The sequence below is a fragment of the Glycine max genome, chromosome 11 (assembly GCF_000004515.6).
Source record: "Glycine max cultivar Williams 82 chromosome 11, Glycine_max_v4.0, whole genome shotgun sequence".
NCBI classification, from domain to species: domain Eukaryota; kingdom Viridiplantae; phylum Streptophyta; class Magnoliopsida; order Fabales; family Fabaceae; genus Glycine; species Glycine max.
The window spans coordinates 3,498,791-3,520,585 of NC_038247.2; the positions used below are offsets into that span (position 1 = coordinate 3,498,791).

At 31.9% G+C, this 21,795-nt stretch overlaps 2 protein-coding genes across 5 annotated transcripts; one reads left to right on the forward strand and one right to left on the reverse strand.

Moving 5' to 3' along the window:
- Positions 1 to 464: 464 nt before the first annotated feature.
- Positions 465 to 3,681, reverse strand: LOC100776175 (ADIPOR-like receptor IZH1-like). Of its 4 annotated transcripts, none has more exons than NM_001254625.2 (4): positions 3,367 to 3,465; positions 3,048 to 3,262; positions 2,005 to 2,263; positions 465 to 1,553 (listed from the first exon to the last, which is right to left on the reverse strand). In NM_001254625.2, exons 2-4 carry the CDS (start codon positions 3,257 to 3,259, stop codon positions 900 to 902), a joined length of 1,125 nt encoding a protein of 374 aa, NP_001241554.1. In that variant the 5' UTR covers positions 3,260 to 3,262; positions 3,367 to 3,465; the 3' UTR covers positions 465 to 899. The 4 variants fall into 4 exon arrangements, with proteins under 4 accessions (NP_001241554.1, XP_006590276.1, XP_006590277.1 ...); XM_006590213.3 differs by having other exon boundaries at positions 698 to 1,553; positions 2,047 to 2,263; positions 3,367 to 3,681; XM_006590214.3 differs by having other exon boundaries at positions 698 to 1,553; positions 2,047 to 2,263; positions 3,048 to 3,292; positions 3,367 to 3,679.
- A 5,270-nt stretch (positions 3,682 to 8,951) lies between these two features.
- Positions 8,952 to 16,682, forward strand: LOC100795492 (uncharacterized). Its single transcript, XM_003538738.5, has 10 exons — positions 8,952 to 9,263; positions 9,845 to 10,067; positions 10,383 to 10,540; positions 10,774 to 10,919; positions 11,878 to 11,940; positions 12,017 to 12,109; positions 14,540 to 14,701; positions 14,795 to 14,898; positions 15,798 to 15,973; positions 16,108 to 16,682. The coding sequence occupies exons 1-10, from the start codon at positions 9,161 to 9,163 to the stop codon at positions 16,353 to 16,355; spliced, it is 1,476 nt and encodes a 491-aa protein (XP_003538786.1). The 5' UTR covers positions 8,952 to 9,160; the 3' UTR covers positions 16,356 to 16,682.
- Positions 16,683 to 21,795: the final 5,113 nt, after the last annotated feature.

Genomic DNA, 21,795 nt, shown 5'->3' on the forward strand with positions numbered 1-21,795 from the left:
TCTTCCGCCGCTAGTATATTGCTTATCTGTAGCTTGGAGTAACGATATGTTGATACTTGTAGAGAAAAAAATATATAATCGATTTATCTAGAAAAAAGGAGACAATTTTGTTTAAGTTAGAAATATTTATAATATTGGTGAAGCTATTTCTATTTGCGATAACTTTTTTCATATATCATACTCGAATACCACGCATCATTTTTGTACGGAAAAAATATGCATCACTTCAATCAACCAACTCGTAGATGGAGAAAATATAATGTCATCCTCAAACGCTAGGGAAATGTAGTCAAACTTAAATGAAAATAATGCCTTAACACAACTGGAATTTGTGCCAAAAAAAAGTTAAGTTTTTTTTTTCAATTTCTTTCTAACTGTACTTTTAGCCTCCATGTATCAAATTAAGTATAATATGCCAAAATTTAACATAATTCGTTATAAAAAAAATTACATCAATTTAATAGTTGATGAAATGGAGCTAAATTTGCATAACATCCACATGATTTTTAATTAAAAATAAAAAATACACAATTTTGTTGCAGGAATGAGAGGGCAACCCTTGGGACTATAATCTTGAGAAGCCACTTCGGCTTCCAAAATAGTATCCCGACTTCCAGAGCAAAACACAAGGCTAATAATACAACTTGAATAACAAGATACATGCAGGCAGAAGAAAAATGTTTCTAGTATGTCACGATAGACCAAATAAAATTTTTATTGCTGACTAGTGACTTGTGTGCTAAGGGTTCTAAGTGCGTACATAATCCCTATGGCTGCATAAACATCCCCTACCGGAATCACAAATTCACATCAGTTGGAGGAGTGTATACTAGCACATACTTACTAGTTACATAACAGCAGAGTATTCAACCACTGTTCGTTCATAGATGCATATCAAATCAACAACCTTGAAGGTCACGCCACCTGAGATAAACTAACCCTGCCCGATAATGAGCGTATGCCCCAGCCACCACCAATATATGAAACAATTGGTGACTGTGTCCGGCAATGTCAAATTTCCCAGGCATCCATCGTTCTGGAATCCTAGTGGCATAAACCAGTGCTCCGATTCCATAGAGAACACCCATCAGAATCTCGTAACCGGTCGTGTGAAACACTTCAGGCTGGCCCCAAAATAGATAAAGCTTGTGCAGAATAGGTGCTGCGCCAGATAAACCCATTCCAAAGAAGAGAGATGCTCGGATGGTGCGGAATTCTGGATTTTGGAACACTGGGAGTAGAGAAAACAAGATGGTGGAGATGCCCAATACAGTGATAAATCCCAAGTAAAGGTTGCAGAAAAATGGGTAACACATAAAAGAGTAATATACTGGAGGATAGAAAGAGGTAGATATCAGGGCTGCAATTCCAGCATAGTCGAGCCTGAGCATAATGTATGCCATGCGTGCAGAGTGACAAGAGAGGAGATGGCAAATACTGCTAGCTAGCAAGCAAAACATGGCACCCCCTAAAAATGCGAAAAAAGGCCACCTTGTAATTGGTCTAATCATGAGTGGTGCTATTATGTTCGCCAAGTCATCTTTTACACTATGCTGCACATAATCAACAAAGAAATAAGCAATGTTGCATTGGCTTCCAAAACCTAGTCAATCATCAATATAAACAGATCTGGTAAGAAAAAATCATAGGTGCAGCAAAACTTTCCTATGGAGAAACAAATGAAACATCGCAGCAGGGAGTTTTAGAAAAACTAGCATCTTTAATCCATCATTCAGTATTTGCCTCTAACAAGTCTAACTCTAGGATTTTTATTTTTATTTTATGAAATTTCCTCAACCATATGATTAAAAATTGTACTCTGGCATATTGGTTATTAATCAGCATTGTGGATACCTATAAAAAGGAATTTATACGTAGGAAAAAAGAGAAGATAAACCATACTGATATATCAACCAGAGAGTTGCTAGTTTAACACCTTACTGTCTCCCCAGCCACAAAGGAAAAAAGAGATATGAAACAAGTATTCAGTAGTAAAGCAATTACCAGAACACATGCATCAGTATGATTGCTACTGGAAAATCTTACTGGCAAACAATTGTACAGATATTCTTTAATATGCCAACTTGAGATTCCCTCCCTGAGTATGTGCAAATCAGGCATGGAAGGGAGACACGTCAAGATTTCTGATTGTAATTTGTGCAGGTCGGCCTTCTTGAGCATGTCAGGAAACTGCTGTAGCGAATTAAGATTCATGGCAGTGTATATGGTCAATGCCAGAAATATGAAGAACCCGATCAAATGCCTTCAAGAAATAACATTTTGTCATTTAATGATTGAGAACAAGAAAATTAGGAAGTAAATAAAAAGCGTATTTCTTTGATCCAATTATCAGATATGCCATTCTAGTGGCCTATATCCTTACAAAAGAGACAAAGAATGAGAAACATAAATATAAAATCAAAATCTATAAGGCAATAGACATATTATTTAAGCATTTAACTCCATCAATTGAGAGACAGGGGACAGACAAGAAAAACAAAACAGATAAAGAAAAGGCAGAGATAACTGAATATTATTCACTTATAGACAACCTTGATGTAAAACTTTTTTTAAGGTTCGACAGATTTATTTACATAATATACCCGTGTCAAAACGAAGAGCAAATAATTATTTGAATATAAAAGACACATGATTGGTATTTATGGTCTGTAAACCGTTGATCATGGGTTCTGATTGCAGAAACTGCCTTTCTCCTCACAAGGCTAAGAATGGTGAGAGCCATGTGCATAAGCTTCCTTCTTATAAAACAGTCAAAATTGAACTAAGCTATTACAGTCATAGTCCCTTTCCTAACTGATGAGCACAAATACATCAGGAAAGGGTCTTTAATCTAATAATATTTGAAACAAGGATGTAAATTATACACGAAGACCCTAAATTCTAGAGTTACTAATATAACATCATCCTGTGAATTGAGTTTCAAACTAGAAACTTCACCCCCAGAAAGAGAGAGCAAAAGTTGCAACAAATTGGCGAATAGAACAGTAAAAAAAAGAAGCGAAACGTGATGAAATGCAAAGGCTTACGTCCAAACGTTGAGAGTTTCGTTGTGGATGGTGAATGCGCTCAACAAAACCTGCCTGATGGGCCATTCGGATCGATAGTGACCGAGAATGTACTCGTTGTCTCTCAAATAACCGGGCAAGGAGTGGTACTCCACCAGCTGGTACTTCACCTTCTTCCACAGCCTCTTCCCTTTCCCTGAGTTCTCCATCAAACACAATTCCTCACCACCCATCCTCTGTCAATTTCCACAATATTAATAATTAACCTAAAATATAAACAGATAAAATTAAAAGCGATCTCCAAGAAGAAAGTGATATTAAAGAGGAATGGAAAAGGTACCTGAGATTGAAATTTGAAGAAAGAGGAGGTGGCGATAATTGGGATGGAGAGAAAAACAAAAAATGTTGAGGGGGAAATCTAACGAAGGTGGATGAGGATGATGACGAAATGTTGAGTTGATTAGACGGACAAGTAACCTCGACGTTAATAAGCGATTAGGATTAGGAAGATTCTTGAGGGTGACGCCAAAATGCCAACTACGCTCCATTATTTCTTTTATTGGTCCCTTTGGCCGCACCGTTTCTTCCTCTCCCTACTGCGCCGCGCCAGTAGCGACAGCGTTTCGGGGCGAAATTTATTACCTCCAAAAATATCTTCTTTTTCTTATTAATTATTACTCAAAATTGTAAATAAAGAACTTTTGCCGTTTATTTGAACTTTTCTTTTCTTTTTCACATGCTTTTCTGTGCTGAGGGAAGTGTACACGTTTCACTCATTACTACTGATGCTTTTAAGTTTTCTTTTCTTTTTCATCTCTATCTCTTTTTGGTAAATGGAGTGTACATTTTTTTGGTACATTGATTCGCTAATAATTACTACTATCCCAAACTAATTTTTTATGAATGCTTAGTATTGAATGAAGATATTGTTTTATATTTTTAGATTTTATAGTTTCTTTACAGAATAAATGTGGCCGATCTTATTGCTTTCTTTCTCTTTTATATATGAATTTTTAATTATGATGGATTATATAACGAGTCCGAGTGTGAGGTTACTTTTCTTATCCATAAAAATAGAAAGTAAATATTAAAAAATTTATAATCACTCACTTATTTAATCAAGCAATTGAATTATTTACCTAGACCCTTGATTGAGGTTACTTTTACATCCAAACATTGACATCGATTCACTCCTCTCACAAGAAAACACATTCATTTGTTACTACTTTACCATATAATATAAGGTGTTTAATTCCAATTTTCAAGCATAGATTTCTACACAGAGTGGATTATAATAAGGTTGGGTGAGCAACGGACAAAATATAATAATTAGGTTAGAACTTAAAAGGTTTCTTTTGAGATCTTGGAAGGACAAATTAACAATTCAATCCGATCTTAAACAAATTAATTCGGACTGGCAAATAAAAGTTTCTAAGCCTTATCCTAATCAACTAAACTGAATACTATAATTAGTCTGAATTTTATTTTATCCAAGTAAATAAATAAAAAAATCAATCCACGTACACATGACACTCCTGCAAATTGAAGTCTTTGTTCTGATGCTGCGTGCCTCAGCCTCTGCTTGTAAGTTTTATCCTTGGATTTTCTTTTCTTTTAATACAGTTCAATTCCAAATTATACCAGGTGATACAATTTTCTTGGAGAAAAATTTCAGTCATCTAGTAATACTGTACAGTGTACACAGTCTTTCCTCGCATAGCAAGTGCTTGAATGTGCAATTTTTCATTATAAAAATCAAAAAAGAAAAACTATGAATTGTTAGGTGTTTTGATTATAAAATGAAAATATTATTATAAATCAAAATTAAAATCTACATCCAAGATGACTCTCACTCTTGGTAGGTTATTTTTCGTTATTTTAGTTAGTTTTAAATTTTTTATTAATTAAAAAATTGATTTAATTGTTCCGAAAATAATTATTTTTAAGTAGTTTGTAATGTTTTTTTTAGTAATATTTCAAGAAATATCATTTTTTAAAATGTTAGTTTCTAGCTTTTATATTTTATTTTAAAATATTTATTAATTTTACTTATTGTATTTTTAAATATGTCATTTTTATCATTTTATATTTTTCAACTATTTTAACCACTAATTTTATCAAACACTTATAATTTAATAAGAGTTTGTCTAGGGTAATTTTTTAGTCTTGAATAAATAATAATCAATTTTTAGTTTTAGTTTTAGTTTAAAAAAAAATTAAATCAATTTTTAAAATATTATTAGTTTCAAATAAAATCATTTTGAAAGTTTCATATCATATTAAAATTAATTAAAAAATATTTTTGTGTGGTGGTAACAATAATAATCATAATATTGATATCATCATTAGCAGTAACGATAGAGATATCAATGATAGTTGCCATGACAGCGACAAATTGCAATGATGATGACTATGCATATGGTGGTGACAACCAATGATGATGACGTTGGTGACAGTGATGTCGGTGACGACAATAATGACAACGATAATGATGTCGATTGTGGCTTCGAGTGATAGTTGTGATGACATTATTGGTGGATGCAGTGATGATTGTGGTGACATTAATGATGGGGTGATGATAACAATATTGTTGAAGTTAGTCATGATAATAAGAACAGTAATGATGATGACAACAAAAAATATTATTATTAAATGTGAGAAATATGAACTTTTTTTCTTAAAAAAATAAAAAACAAATTTATAAAACTTTTTCTCTTGATTTTAAAAATAAGTATAAAATTATTTCAACTCTATTTTTATCAAACACATTTTGTATTTAAAATTACATTTTGAAATCCAAAAATTAAAAACTCACATTTACCCAAATGAGCCCTTAGGTAACTTAAAATTTCAAACTTTTAATTATTAACTAATTTTTTGCTTATAACCTGCTTTCTAACTTTTAACTAAGTTTTCAAGGGTCTAACACACCCTCACTATCTCTACTACACCCTTACTATCTCTATTACATACTCCAAAATTTAGAGTTCGATCTTTATCATCCGAATATAAAATTAATCGTATATCTTTTCTTAGCCGTTAAACTTTTGAAATTCTTAAATTAAATGATACTAATAGTAATATGTGGGAGCATGTTCTTTTTATTAAGCTTTCCAGGAGACTTATTGAAAAATCTAGATTTGTGCGCCATTTATGACATACTTTTATTAGATGTGAGGGCGAGTGCAAACAGCTGAATAAAGTGGGTAGTAGTGTTTATCAAAGAGAAGAAAAATAAAATTAGCTAGTAGTGTATGGTATTGACTCCCAAATCCTAATTAATTAACGTACCATATAAGAACTATGAAATGTACCGAAAAATCCTAATAAATTCCTGACCTACATCCAGTAGACAGATTAAGATAACCATTATTTTTATTACTGAAAGACCAACTTTTTTCTTTACTTTGTTTTCTTTTAATTAAAAAAATGTTAATCAATATCCTAAAGATATTATTTAAAGTACTTAAAATAAAAAATATTTTTAGTGAGAGCCGGGAAAAAAAAGGTACGTTATTATTATTATTTTTTTTTACATTTTTTATGATTTACATAATAAATATATATTTTTTAATTCTTTAATCAATGTCCTAAAGACATTAAACACCAATTAAAAAATATGATAAATGAATAATATAAATTAATTTTTATATTACAAAAATAATATTTTATTCTTATAAAAAAAGTTTTTTAATCTTCATTTTTAATAAATATGTTGTGTTATTTTTTTTTTCAAGCCTTAAAAGTACCTAATTATTATAATTTTTAAAGATAACTTATATATATATACATGTGTGTATAAATTGAGAAAACAATTTTTCAATGTTACTCATATTTATTAGTTATTAATAAAAAAAAGTTAATATTCCGTATTAATATAATGATATAAAAAAATCGAGGAAACAATTTTCCAATGTTACCCATATTTATCATTATACTATTCTATTACTTTTTATTAACTTTTTCATCACAAAATCAAATATTAAATAAAAATCTCTTATACCAAATTTGAAGCTATAAACATTAATATAATTTTTTAATGAAATCGGATAAAAAAAATTGCAGTAAAAAAATAATTTTTTAAATCACCTTTTTCTAAGTTGAAAATTGACTATTTTTTTCTTATTGGTGATTGTATAAATCCAGGCTCGAATGTGGGCCATTAATTGTCATCCCCATAACCAAAAGGCACATGAACCTTCCTCTTTCAAATCAACCGGCATTATTAAGAAAGAATTATTGCCCGCAATTGAATTTCCTAATTAGAGATGTGCCAACATTTTAAAACGAACATGTCTAGCACCGTGCCACGTTAGTGGTAGAGTTCTTACTTTCTTTAGATTTAATTTTCTTTGTTTTTCATCCTGTAACAAAAGAAAAAGGACATTGCTTTTACTATGCTTTGGTAGGTTGTCAATTCCATTTTCAATGGAGTCGTACGGGATTTGTTTTAATGTTTTTTTTAAGAGATCCCAAAGTCAAACGAATCTTTATTGGTTGTGTTACTTGCAATCAAACTAATGGTTGAGATTTCGTGTGATTTGCTTAACGTAAACAAAGTTTTTTTCTCCTTTCTTAATTAGTACAAAACCCAAACCCCTCGGAGATACAGCTTTTATTTTCAAATTAACAGATTAGTAGAGGTGATTTATATACTGTTTTAAGATAAAGAATTTGATTATTCTAACATGAGAATGGATGTTAATGGATTCATAAAAATAGGTAGGGATGTCAATCAATATGATTTTTCATGTCAAAGTCATGCTTTAATAGTGAGAAAAAAGAAGTTATATACGGATTGATAATTAAATTTTTTTATATAGTCATTTAATCATAATTCATAATGCAATACATGATAAATTTTTTAATTTTTAAAATAATTATCTTAAAGCAATTCAAACAATGATTTGTAATTGAATAATATTATAAAATTATTTTACATGGTAATGTATAAGTATTAAAGTCAACAATTTGTGATTAAATGACATTATAAAATTATTTTATGCCGTAACTATGGATATCAAACTCTTTAGTATTTGTGTCCATTCGTATTGGATATCTAATTGTTTGCTCCTACTCCTATTTGTTATCCCTAGTTTAATTAATTATGAAAAAAGATATTAATTAAATTAAAATCTCCTTAAAAAATCTCCATAAAAAAAGGCAAAATAAAAAAGAAACAAGGAATGTGATCTATCTCTAAGTAAACAAAGACCGTGATCTATCTCTATAAGGAGCATAATTTTTTTTTAATTAAATAACATACTTTTTTTTTACCTAGTAAGAAACACAATATTCTCTTAGGTATTGTTATTATTATTATTATTATTACATGTATCACTATGGACATGAATAGTATCGGATATTAAGGTATTTGTACCCATTAAAATTTGGAGGTAATCATTTGTACAAAAGTCAATGCCTATTAAGCAGGTAATTATTTTATCCATTATAAGTAATTTTTTGTAACTATCTATAAGATTTGAGTAAAATTGTCATTTATTTTTAGACACGAGAATATTATTTTCTTAAAAATGTTCATTTAGTTTAACTTGGAATTATTTAAGATTTAATGTGATTTTTGAATAACGGACTAATCTAAAAAAATGTTATTTATTTCATGGAAATACATTTTGTTTGTGTATCTTTGTTATGATACACCAAAAATGTATTTATGCCAAGAAACCAGTTGTAGAAAAATAAAAAAGGAATCACGTTTTCATTGAACAATAAAATTTTTAAAAAATTATACCTCTGCAAATGTCTTCAACCGTGGGAAAGAAGAGAAGAAAGGGGCTCGAAAATACAGAAAACAAGGCACATTTAAGCTAAAAAACGAAAGGGGGTAAGAAGAGGAAAGAGGGTGGGGCGTGCATGAGAGGGGAAGACGGAGGGGTGCAGGGAAAGTGAAGGGAGAGCAGGCTGTCTTTTCACGTATTTTTCAAAAAGTAGGGACTGGAGATAACATTTCCGGGATTAAGAATAGCATCAATTCCCTAGGCCTCGTCTTCAATTTGGGTCTGGGCCCGTGTTTGATTAACAAAATAAAATTGCAGAATTACCCTCAATTTTTGGCGGATTTTGAACGCGCGCCTTTTATTTGTGTTTACTTTTGAGTTGCAAAAAACACCGACATGGCGATGGCGGGCACTCACGCTCGGCAATCTGCTTGGATTCTTCGCCTGCTCTGTTTGTGGGCTTCTGCAGTTCTCGTATTCGCTGATGAACACTCCTTATGTATGCCTTCTTCTCAATTTCATTTTTATTTTTTGGATTCAAAAATAGGGTTTGGTTGCGCTTTTTCTTCCTAGAGGGTTTGGTTACTCATTTACTTGTTTTTCATTGTTTGTCTGTCGAAGCATAGGGGAAGGATAGTAAAGGATGATATCTCCATAACTGATGGGAAACGAAATCGTCGGAAGAAAGATCTAAATTCGTTTAAGATATTTAAACTTCGTCTACAAGCCAATAATTCCCATTCTATGTTTCCCTTTCCAATAATGATACAAAATATAAAAATGTGGGAGGACTAACATTAAGATGAAATGTTATGTCCAGATAATCACAAGGGTTCATAAGTTCATTAGTTATGTACCATAAGTAAGGTTAACCGTGGAGAAAATTTGCGCAAATTGTTTGTTTAAACATAAAAATCAATATCAATATTCTGTGCAAATTGTCTGTTCAAGTAAGGGCACTGGTTGATAGTATGAGATTGTGGTTTGGAATTTTGCATTGTTGTTATGTGTAACGTAATCTGGTGTCATAATTATGCATGTTGACATTTCACTTATCGCTCTCCTTATTTCTTTTTTCAGGTCTTACTCAAAATGCCACACTGCAGCTATCCCGTGGCTTGCCCGTGGGAAATTCTCCTGGTTCCAAGCCTGGTGCTACTGTGATTGTCGAAAGAGTTCATATACATGGACTGTCAAGGTTTAGAAACTTGGGGAAATTTGCACATTCCATTAAAGTGAAGGTGTTGCCACTGCCTACAAACTCAAATGTTCGCCTGCCAAACATAGAGGTTTGTTTCCATAGGTGAGTATTTGCACTAGCGCATGCATCATCTATTGTACATGTGTGCGCCATGGTCTATGAGTCTTTGTACCACCTTGCATCTTATTGTGTATTTAATTAATGAATATTTATTTCATTGGTGGGATTGATTCTAGTTACTGTATTTGTGAGTGAACATGATGAACCATTATTCCTTCTAGGGATGAACACTGCTTTATACATTTGGTTATGCAAGGACTATCACTTTTGCTTTATAACTGATTGTCTTGTATCAAACTAGAATTTAAAGAATGATCACTGCAATTGGTTTAATACGTTTCTATATGCTCTGTTCAGGAATGTGTCTCTTGTAGCTGGGATGTGTCGACATGGGCAGTGGGAGAAAGTTACCAAAGGTTCTTGGGCTCGATCGATGTCTCTTTTTGACCACAAGATCTTAGATGTAAGGACTGCTGGTTCCACACTGGAAAATTTTGAGGTTTCTGTTGAAGAAGGTAAGTGCTCTTATGTGTATGTTTGTTTAACCTTATTTTCGGGGAAATATTTGTTTTTATTTGTTTCAAAATGTCTTTTAGGATGCTGCACACACAACAAAAACAAGACATTCTAATCCAAACATTCATGTTGTATTTTCCATTGATGAGTTACAGTTTCTTGAAGTTCTATTGATCCCTTAATAAGAACAGTGACATCAAGCACTAATAATGATTTTTCTCCTCCTTTGCAGAATTTTTTGTATATCGTATTGTATTATTGACATTGGGTATTATTCTGTTGAGCTTGGCATCCTTTATAAGCCAATCTTTAGCATTTTATTATAGCAGCGCAATGGCAATTGGGATAATTCTTGTCATATTGATTATTATTTATCAGGTAACATTTTTGTTCCTTAATTTTCAAATTTGGAATGTTTTATATCCAATCTTATATGCTGTTTATGATTAATCTTTTTGTTAGTCGAGTAGCCAGCCATACCTTCAGTTTCAATTCTTCCTCCCAAGAAAAATATTCTTGTGCGTTGTTTGTAGATCTAATGCATATTTATGCTTTTGTTTGTTCATCTTGGATGGTCTCGGTGGTATTTTCACATGACTAAAACTTTTCTGCCTACACAAGAAAGTTGGATTCCAATCTCCCCCATGGAACTGTTGGAGATTACACATTGACTAGTGATATGGTTAGAATAGTGTATACAAGTGGAGGACAACCTTGATCTTTTAAACCGGTTTTTTAGAGATGAGTTAGGCACTATGGTTTCAGATCCTAACCTAGTGTGTGTTGTTGGGTTTATCAAGTCACATGTTATCTATTATTGCACCATAGATGTCTATTGATGCAAACTTCACATCTCAGATGTACAATCCTCTTTGTGAGAGTGTATTGGAGATCGCATATTGACTAGTGATATGGCTAAAATAGAGCATATAAGTGAGGGACAACCCTTACCTTTTGTGGTAGCTTTTGGGGTTAAGTTAGACTCCTACCCAAATTCTAAGAGGAACAATTTTGTGGGAGCCAAGGGTAAAAAAGCACCTGGGAGTGTTTTTTAATTACTTAGGAAACTAACATTCTCAATTTAATATTCCTAGGAAACTAAACTCCCCCCTCCCCCCCCCGTCAATGATGAAGGTAGATTGGGAGGAATATTTTGTTGAGTATCAAGTAAAAGGAAAGAGTAGAACAACAAATGAGGTTTATACCTATCTAAATTCAAAAGTATAATATGGTTGCTGGATTTTGATGTCTCACTTTGAAAGTAATTTTTGTATTAGATATCTATAGAAAATTTCTTGTTGACATTAACATGGAATTTGCGTCTTATAATTGACAGGGAATGAAACTTCTTCCAACCGGTCGCAAGAGTTCCCTTGCTATATTTTTATATTCAACTGCTGTAAGTTCCACCCCATTGCACTTCTGTTAATAATGTAGATCATATAATTCATATTTTCAACCATATTTTAAATCAGGTTGGTTTTGGGACTTTTCTCCTCCGTTACATTCCTGGCCTAGTTCGTTCTCTACTCACGGAGTTAGGAATTGATGAAGACATGTATAATCCTGTATGTAAGTCACGTATAAGTTTTCCACTAATTTGCTTAGACGTCAGGCTTAATTATGGTTGTGTTGGTTGGGCTTAATTATTTTGTTGTAAATTTGACTGATTAGCTACCAAATAGTGCATGGCCTGAAAAAAAGGTCCATAAAAAACAACCATGCAGGGATTTCAGTTTCTGCATTTTTATAGTTCATTGCAAAACTTAGTTGTTGAAAACTGAAAACTTAGTTGCGTTTGGGATGGATTTCAGTTTTAAGCTTTGAAATTTTGAAAACTAAACCCAGTTTCAGTTGAGTTTCAATTTTTTTTTAAATTTTTAAAAAGTTGTTGCAAATGAAAAATGGTAAAATGATTCAAGCTACTACCAGGGCACCGGACTATAAACACTGACCCATGAAAGCTTTTGCTTCCAAATTTCAATTTTCAGGTTTGATAGCTAATCTTCAAATCCCATGCAAAGCATGGGAGACTAGCTAGTTAGTCTTCAAATACTAAGGAAAGCAAAAAATATCAAACACTTGAACTTAATCTCAAGTATATAGCCTAAGTTACTTTAATAAAATTGCCTCTGCCAAGGGAGAACCATTGATTGCTCCTTTGGGTTTGGTTTGTGAGTGCACACAGTACCCAACGCACCAAGCCATTCTACAATATTACTTTTTAATTGTATGCTAGTTAGGGTTTTCCAACCTTTACTTAAAAAAAGTTGGTGGTAAATTTGTGTTTTTAAATTTGATAATGTTAACAGATTGATAAGTGTACCAATTTTATCACAAGTAGTAAAGATTAAAATGGAAGTCCAAGTGTCGAATCCACATGGACTTTGGTTGTAATTAAGTGATGCAAACCCAATTATTAAGTAATGAGAAGAAAGAGAAGAAAAAAGAGATAAAGAATTATAAGTGTGAAATTTAGGGTAAGGCAGAAAAAAATAACAAGAAAAATAAACAACAATTTTAATGCAAAACATGAAATCAAAATGTTATGATGTTGGGGCCTAACATGCTAAAACTACTTATAATGTATTGTAGTAAATTTTCTCTAATCAGTGAAATTCCTGTTTTCATCCGCATCTACTAAATTATCCTATCTTTGATTTTCCGCACGAAGGGTCTAGTTTATTTATCTTTTTCCCTCAAATTTCTTTGTAGAGATAAAATAACAAACTGCATTAAGATAAGAGATGCAGAAATTCTTGAACAAAATAAATGTCAATCTATTTCTAGGAATGAATTTATTCAGATATCCTTTCCTAGTTCTTTGGAAAATAATCATTTTTCAATGTATTATCCTTTAAAACATTATATGGGTGATCAGATCATAATAACAGAAAAGCACGGAGAAGAATAATAGAAATAAAATTGCATTAACTAGATAATAGGAAATAATTACATTACAAGCCTTCAGGCTCCCAACAAAAAGGGTTTAGTCTCTTATAATCATGAGAGACTTTACACTTTAGGGGTTAATGGAAGAAAGGACTGGATGACTAATAACAAGAAAATGGGAAATGGCTAAAAGAGAGAGGGGTTTCCCCTAAGGAATAGGCCCAGACTTTGGATAGCTCTGAGGCTCTGTGTGTTTTTTCTTCTGCTTCCTCCTTTTTATATAGGCTCCAGGTAGCTTAATTTTCATGCTGACTTCGTGCTTAGCGCGCATTTGGGCTTCGCTGTGGGCTTTCTTTGCGCTAAGCTTGCAGCGCGTGCTAAGTGAGCTGTCCAATTCTTCCAACTTTTCTTCAAGGCCTTTTCTTTTAGTTTTTGCATCAATTTTTCCTCTAAAGCACTTGAAATCTTCTTTTTTTGAATTATGCTAATAAAAAATTGCGAAGATGTTAATTTCTTCATTATTTCCTTAAAAACAATAATAAAGTAAAGAAATTACACCATTTATTAGTCAAAATTGACTATCAAATTAGCTTAGATTTTGCAGTTATCAGATACCCTCTGCAAGCCATTATGCAAACTTTGTGTTTTTAAATTTTAGTTACCCAATGCACCAAGCCATTCTGCAAACTTTGTGTTTTTAAATTTTAGATAGCCCCTGTCACAATTTCTGTCATGAGTCTCAAGACACTTTGGATAGTGGATACAATGATTATGAGGGGATAAATATATTATTGTCTGCAATATAAGTTGGGTCTGTCTTGAATAAAAAAGATTAGATGGTTAAAATGGACTTTAACTTAGGGATATTCAGCTATCAAACAGCTTCAACTTTAGAGTTGATCCCATTGTACATAATGAACATTTTTCTTTCTTGCAATTATCCATTAAATTGTCATTGCTTTTCTGGTTACTACTGTATTCATTGCTTATTGCTCATTAGTCATTATTTTTACCTTTTCATATCTATCTTATCTAGTTATGTTTTTCCTGTGTACAAATATGTTAGAGGATCTTTGAACGCTTAACTTTTGCAATGTCAACTGCAGTTGGCAATATTTCTGCTGACTTTTGTTGCAATAGCTGGAGCCTGGTTGGGGTTCTGGGTGGTCCACAAGCTTGTCTTGACTGAAGATGGATCAGTGGACATAAGCACTGCTCAATTTGTTGCATGGGCTGTAAGGATTTTGGCTGCAGTTATGATTCTTCAGGTTTTTTTTTATTAATTTCCACCTTGTTTCTGTTATGTTGTTGATGCTTAAGATAAGCGCATGATTGTAAATTTGATAAGATGTTGTTTCCAGAGTTCTATGGATCCTCTGTTGGGAACATTGGCATTATTATGTGGATCATTTGTCTCCTTATTGAAGAAAATGCATAGGTTGAGATTCCTTCGTCATTTACGCAGGTTGGTCCACTTCCTTGAATTTTGGACCTTATTAATTTTCAACAATAAAAATTTTCTTTTCATTTTTTTTAATTAAGTAGAAGAACGAAGGTTTTCTTTTTCCCTGCAGAGGGGGGGAGGGGGATTTTCTTGTGTTTTTTAAAAAGGGATAATTATATATACTCTATATCACATGCACCCCCACTATTTTTAAATCTTACGTTACCCTTATTTTAAACCTGATATGACACAAGTGTCCCTTCAGCTAACATCAATTAGAAATTACAGATCCATTTTTATTTTACCATTGTACCCATTTCTTCCTCTGCATTATCTTCTTCATGTTCCAAAATCGAATAGGGAAGGAAGAGATTGAGAAGCTTGAAGGATTGTAGATAAATTCTGTGCAAAAGAATACATTTCACCACAACCCTTCTTGTCAAAGCATTTTACCTTCAGACTCCATTTGTGACTCCTGTAGCTGAAACATGTTTGCAATATAAATTTTTAGAATGAGAAAGGTCTAATAGAGTAGAAATAAGGCAGACAATATACTGTGACAGAAGATAGAAAGAGAGAAGAATGAGGGTCACATGTACTGTGATAGAAGAGAAATATAGAATAATGAGGAAAGGACGAAAGGTTTGGAAAATAATGAAAGAAGAACGAGATGGTGTCACCTGAGGCATATGTGCTGTGACAAACAGGTTTAGGGCTTTACTTTTAGGACAAATGTCAGATTCTGAGTTTTTAATTTAACAGATGCATAACATGAACATCTACTGTGAGGGAGGTCTATATTTGTAGATTGTTTTGGGGGTTTACACTTTTTGATCGTGATAGTTGCCTCTTATAACTATTAGTCCTACAATAATCTCCTTTGAGTTTTGGTTTGTATTTATTGTGGAAAACTTTTGCAGGCGTTTGTTTAAATCTCCCAAGAAAAACAGGAGGAGATCCCAGGTTCCTGATTCATCTCCTTTTGATGATTCTCGTGATGAACTTATGTACAAGATGCAAAGTAAAGAGGACTCTCCACTTTTTCGGCCACAACTGAGAGGCCCTACCTTGTCCCCTTGCAAATCTCCTGTGACAGGTTTGCTCCCTCTTATATCCTTTTACTGTGGAGGTGTCAACGTCTTTTACTCTTTTTTCTCCTAATTGATGAGTGTAGAAAAGGAAAGCATTCGGATAAGTGGTGCTTAACACGCTAAACTGGTACATTATCAGGTTTCACTAGGACACCACCAAAATCACAGGAGGCATTATACCCGTCCATCATACACAACACACCGGAGAGAAAAAGATATTCAGCTGCAGAATGGGATGCATTCACAAAGAAGTCCACTGAAACAGCTTTGGAAGAACTTGTTGCATCCCCTGATTTTGGTAAATGGCTGTCGACCAATGCTGATAGGATAAGTGTAACCCCCAACTCTAGAACTGATCAGCAGCGTGGGTGGATGTTGTGGTCTTGAAGCACACCTTAACTTTCTTTGCAAATTCATGACTGCTTGATCGAAGTAGGTGAGAAAATCCCATAGGGTTCTTGCCAGTTGGCCTAAAGAAGGTTCAAACAGAAGTGCAATGTAGATTAGAGAATTTTTGTGATAAGTAATGTTTTCTAGGGTGTACTGTAGATATTCATTCCCTGCGCCGGTGGTTCTCACTTCTCAGTTCTTGTCCACCGGGAAGGATCGGGGATTTAATTTGTATCCAAGCATCCAACGCTGACAAGAGGTGGTTTAACCGGTCCATGTCCATGTAGTCTTAATTTTTAAATCAATAAGATGTTGAAATCTCTATAAGAGTATAGTTGGATGGAGAAATTAAAGCAGGTAAAGTATTTTAATAGAGATATTAAAATGTTTTCTTATAAAATAATCTGTTTAGATAGGATATTTTAGAAATAATTAAAATGTTGTCATTTTTGTAAAGTATTTTAATATACTAATTTGTTATAATTTCAAATTCTCACAAAAAATAAAGGAATTAAAATTCTTCACTTGACCACTCTTACGCACACGCTAGCACTCTCTCTCCCTCCCTCTCATCCACTCTCACGTCGATAGCCACGTGGGTATATGCTTCTTTGGTGGGGCCTCACCCATATGATCAAAGCTTGGGATGATGCGGCATCGTTCTTGAACAACTGAAAAATTAGAAATCAATTGGGCGAATGGAATTTTGTCGGGAGCGGATTTGACAAAGTTTATGATCTCTCTGATGTTGTTGACGTCAGCGAAGGCTCGCGGTGCTTCTAAGTCTTCCATGTCGTGAATTGTGTCGAAGACGGTGCACTACGTGCGGTCGACACGGTTGGCGTGGAACTCGGCGGTTCGACCCAGGTCGAGGAGGTAGTGGACGACGACGTCAGCGAAGGCGTTGAGAGCCAAGGCGGTGGCGCCATGGAACCTCGCAGCGTCGCAGAGCTGTGCCACGGCGAGGTGGGCGGCGGCGCGGTCGAAGTTGTCGGGTGCAGCTCTTGCCCCGTCATTGGTCATGAGTTGTTGGGAGGGGAAATTAGGGTTTCTGTAGGCGACATTGTTTGGAGTCTATTGGGGATTAAGTGTTTCGAGGACTGCAATTGAAGGGAGAAAATTGAAAGGAAACCTAGGTGATTGCTGGAAGTGGAAGGAGGATGGGTGGTTGTTGGAAGTGGAAAATTTTAAAAATGAAGAAATTCAATTTCTTTATCCAAATATAAAATTTTGAAAATGAAGAAATTTAATTTTTTTATCCAAATACAAAATTTTAAAAATAAAGGAATTTAAATTAAAATATTTGAAATTCTTAAAATTTAAAATTTTTTTAGAATTTTTAATTTCTCCATCCAAACATACTTTTGGATAAAGAATTTTAATTAAGTAATTTATCAGAGAATTTAAATTTCTTTAATCTAAAATTTATTGTTTGGATGTTATTTTATGAAGAATTTAAATTTTTGAAATTTTAAAACAGAATTTTAAACAATTAAAAATATGTAATTTTAATTTTTTTCTAAGAGGTGAGAAATTGATTTTTTCTTCTTGATAGAAGAACCTTCCAAAAAGTTTGTGTATTTCCTTTATAACCTTTATTTTCTCTTCCACTTGAAAGTTTTCAAAATTTCGTTCTCGAACTCTCAATTCTTTCCTCATGCCGATGATCTTCTTCTTCAAGAAATACCGTCTTTGATGATCCTCTTTTTCGAGGAACATCGTTTGAGTTCGCGAAGTGTCGATCGGGTGCGGGCATAGGGGGACATGTAGGACTGCACTCATAGCAATCATTGCTGTCTATCACGCGATGTAGGTATTCATCAGCACGGAGGGCCTGAGCCATGTCTTGCGCCGATGACTAAATGATTGGATATGGTAGTGTACGTCGTCGTGTCCTCTCCCCATGTGACTCTCCATGTCACATCAATGTTTTTTTCTTTTGAAGCACACCAATCATATCTTTTCTTATCTTTGCATTCATTTTTTTTCACCCTCACAATTTTAATTTTTTTTATCTTAACATAAAATTTTGAAAATAAAAGAATTTCAATTGAAGTATTTGAAATTCTTAGAATTTAAAATTTCTCATAATTTTAAATTTTCTCATCCAAACACACTCTAAGATATTTTGTTTATTAAAATTTTGGTTATGTGGCTCAGAATATATAGCGTTGTTTTGGTAATGTACTCTTCTTTTTTTTTGTACACATGCATTTTTGCTTTTTAACATAATTTCTTAGGCCAGTTGGTTCAATCTGGCACTGTCAAATTTTACATTTCATAGCCCTTCAGGTTTTGATGAATATCATTACACAATTTTATTTGATCCCATAATATTGTTTGGGTAATATATGTAGAGATCTCTTTACTAGAAACGCTTCCTTAATATACCTATTATTTATTTGTATCTCTTTTCAATACACTTATCATATTCAATGCCAGTTATTTATTTGTATCTCTTTTCAATACACTTATCATATTCAATGCCAGTTATTTGTTTTTATCTCTTAAACAATAATTTATTCAATACAGTTTTGTTACAACTTTAAATCCACACCTGTAGTTCTAGAATAGAATCTAGAGAGCATAATTATCTCCGTCATGTCTCTTTGTGGAACTAGGGAGGGCGTGTACTAATTTTTTGGCAGTTAGTTATTTGTTATTTGAATCTAAGGAAAGGGACAGTGACATCTAATTGTCCAATGTTAGGTTATGTTAAAATCGCATGAGATCGTAATTTTAAATAAAATACTTAACCGGTTGTAGGTAAATTTCATAATTAAATTAACAGACAGGCAATTTATATCAATCCAAACTCACATGAATTAATCAGTTTGTTATTAGACCAAGGACCTTTAATATTTAAAAAATATATATTTTTTTAATCCGGAAAAATTAAACACGATATTCAACTGATAATGACTTTGGTTATATTTGTAACTGCATTAACATTTAATGCATATTGTTTTAAAAAATAATCATCTATTTTTGTTGTTATCTAAAGAAAACTTTTAAGAAAAAAAATTCACCAAAGTAATTCAAACACCAACCTTGCTATTAATCATTATGTTCTTTCATATCTGCCCCAACGCTTGAAATGTCATGAGGCATAGCAGTATCTCATCTTAAGTGGTCATCGTAAGTTTAGGAAAGTTGAGTCGTTTTTTTTTTTTTTTTTTGAAAAATGTTGGTTGTACTCAATTTTTGTATTATAATTTATAAAAAATAGTATCAGATAAGACAAATAATGTAACGGAAAAAATATTTAAAATAATATTATGAAAATATTTTATACATACAACATAACTCTCTATTTTGTTTGATTCTTATACATAATTACAATATCTTATTTCTTAGCTTTTAAATTTACTTTGAGCTTATTAAAATTAGAATATAAATAAAAAGTAGTGGCAAAGTTGTAAGTGCATATTCATCATTTTTACACCTTAAGGGGATCTTCCTTAATTCTATTTTGTATAAAACTGTTACAGAAAATGTAAAAAGTAATAAAAAATAAAGATGTGTAAGATAATTAGTAGGATTTAGTTAAGAAATTTTTTGAATTATTAAATTGAAATAAAGAAATTAGTTGAACGTTTAAAATAATAAAATTCACGACATTATATAAAATATATTTTATTAACTCGGGCACGGGGCACCTACTACTGTACCTAGTGTTAAAAACCGAAAAGTCAGTGTCAGATATCCAGTATTGTGATGTTGAAGCACACAGAAAACAAATAGCTTAGACTCAATGTGATAACAAACACTCACCAACCTCCTGAGTAAGGTGCGTCCCTTCTAGATTTTATTCTTGAATGATTTTTATATATAAAAAAAAAAAAACTTGTGTTATTATTTTTTTAAACACAGTCTCACTTAATCACTTAAGATGCTTAGATCAATTTATAAAATTAACCTTTATTAATAGATACTTTTTTATACACACAAATTTACTAATTGAACCTTGAATTTAAAGAATGTTATCGGCTAACCATACAAACTTGTGTAGTGTGTGATGATTTTGTAATTCATCTTGCTTTTTAGTCTTTTATTTTAATATATACTTATTAACAATTTTGGGTTATTTGTTTTTAACTCCCGACTTCTTTTCTAGCTTCTCGTTTTAATTTAACGTTTACTAAAAGCTTATCCACAGAAATACTCTTCTTAGTTCTTAGGTTACAAATGTTTCACTTTTTTGAAGTAACCTTTTCAAGGAACAGCTTTCCTACAAAATCAAATTCTCAATCATTCACGAACGACCGCTGGTCCTTGAAAATTGAGGTTGCATTCAAACGTTACAATAACAGATTCTGCATAATCCAGAATATAATTTTAATATCACCATATGCAACTCCTTTACACACTTTAAAATTAAGATAAATTATAAATACAATCTTCGTATTCAATACTGTTTTTTATCTAGTCTTTTCATACAAAATATATTTGAATTTCTACATTAACTTTTTCTTCTTTTTATTGAAGTTAAATGATATACTAACTTGTGATTAAGTGAAATTGTCCTTGGATCCTTTAAGTAAGGTTTAAGTTTCAGTATTAAAAATATTATATATATATATATATATATATATATATATATATATATATATATATATATATATATATAATTAGAATAGAGAAATTTCACTAAAATAATATATTTAGGGTTTTTTTTTATAAAAATTAGTCATTAAGAAAGTTTGTGGATAATTTATATCAATAAGATGGTTATGAAAAAAGTTACAATGATATATTTTTCATTTTAAGACTAAAATAAAATAAATAAAGAAAAAAATGATTATACATTAATAGTATAAATTTATTTTATATAATTATTTAATCACAATTCATCATTTAAAATAAATTTATTAATTTTTAAAATAATTATCTTAAAATAATTTAAATGATAATTTATAATTAAATAACATATAAAATTATTTTACATTATTAATCTATAAACATTAAACTCATAAATAAAACATGTCATGTAAAAATTAAAATAAAAAACTTGTTGTGTTGAAACTAAAATGAAGAGCAAAACATTTTCACATAAAAATTAAAATAATAAATAATGTGAAATATACTGATAAATCAATTTGTTACTATCATTTTCATATAGTGATTAAAGTGTACATTTTTTTATATAGGAATTAAAATGAAAAATGAAAACCAAAAAATTATCCACTGGCAGTAACCTGTAAGTTTCATTCCTGTCATGTCATGGATGCTTTAATTTGTTTAAATAACGGCTATTGTTAAAGGATAATTGAATGATTGATGGTCCCTGACACGGAAGATACACGGGAGACGAATTTGATCCTCTGCAGTTTTTAGAGGAACTGCATCAGTTTTATCCATTCAAATTTATTTTACTATATAATAAACTAATATTTAAAATTAAATTTCACTACGTATAATTTGTATCCTTAGGATT

Excerpts from the sequence above, each read along its gene's own strand:
- LOC100776175 (NM_001254625.2), bottom strand. The coding sequence starts at position 3,259 with ATGGGTGGTGAGGAATTGTGTTTGATGGAGAACTCAGGGAAAGGGAAG. Across the intron at positions 2,264-3,047 it reads GAAACTCTCAACGTTTGGAC|GCATTTGATCGGGTTCTTCA; the intron begins GTAAGCCTTTGC and ends TATTTCTTGAAG. Across the intron at positions 1,554-2,004 it reads ATACTGATGCATGTGTTCTG|CATAGTGTAAAAGATGACTT; the intron begins GTAATTGCTTTA and ends GATTATGTGCAG.
- LOC100795492 (XM_003538738.5), top strand. The coding sequence starts at position 9,161 with ATGGCGATGGCGGGCACTCACGCTCGGCAATCTGCTTGGATTCTTCGC. Across the intron at positions 14,899-15,797 it reads TTCCTTCGTCATTTACGCAG|GCGTTTGTTTAAATCTCCCA; the intron begins GTTGGTCCACTT and ends AAACTTTTGCAG. Across the intron at positions 15,974-16,107 it reads TTGCAAATCTCCTGTGACAG|GTTTCACTAGGACACCACCA; the intron begins GTTTGCTCCCTC and ends GTACATTATCAG.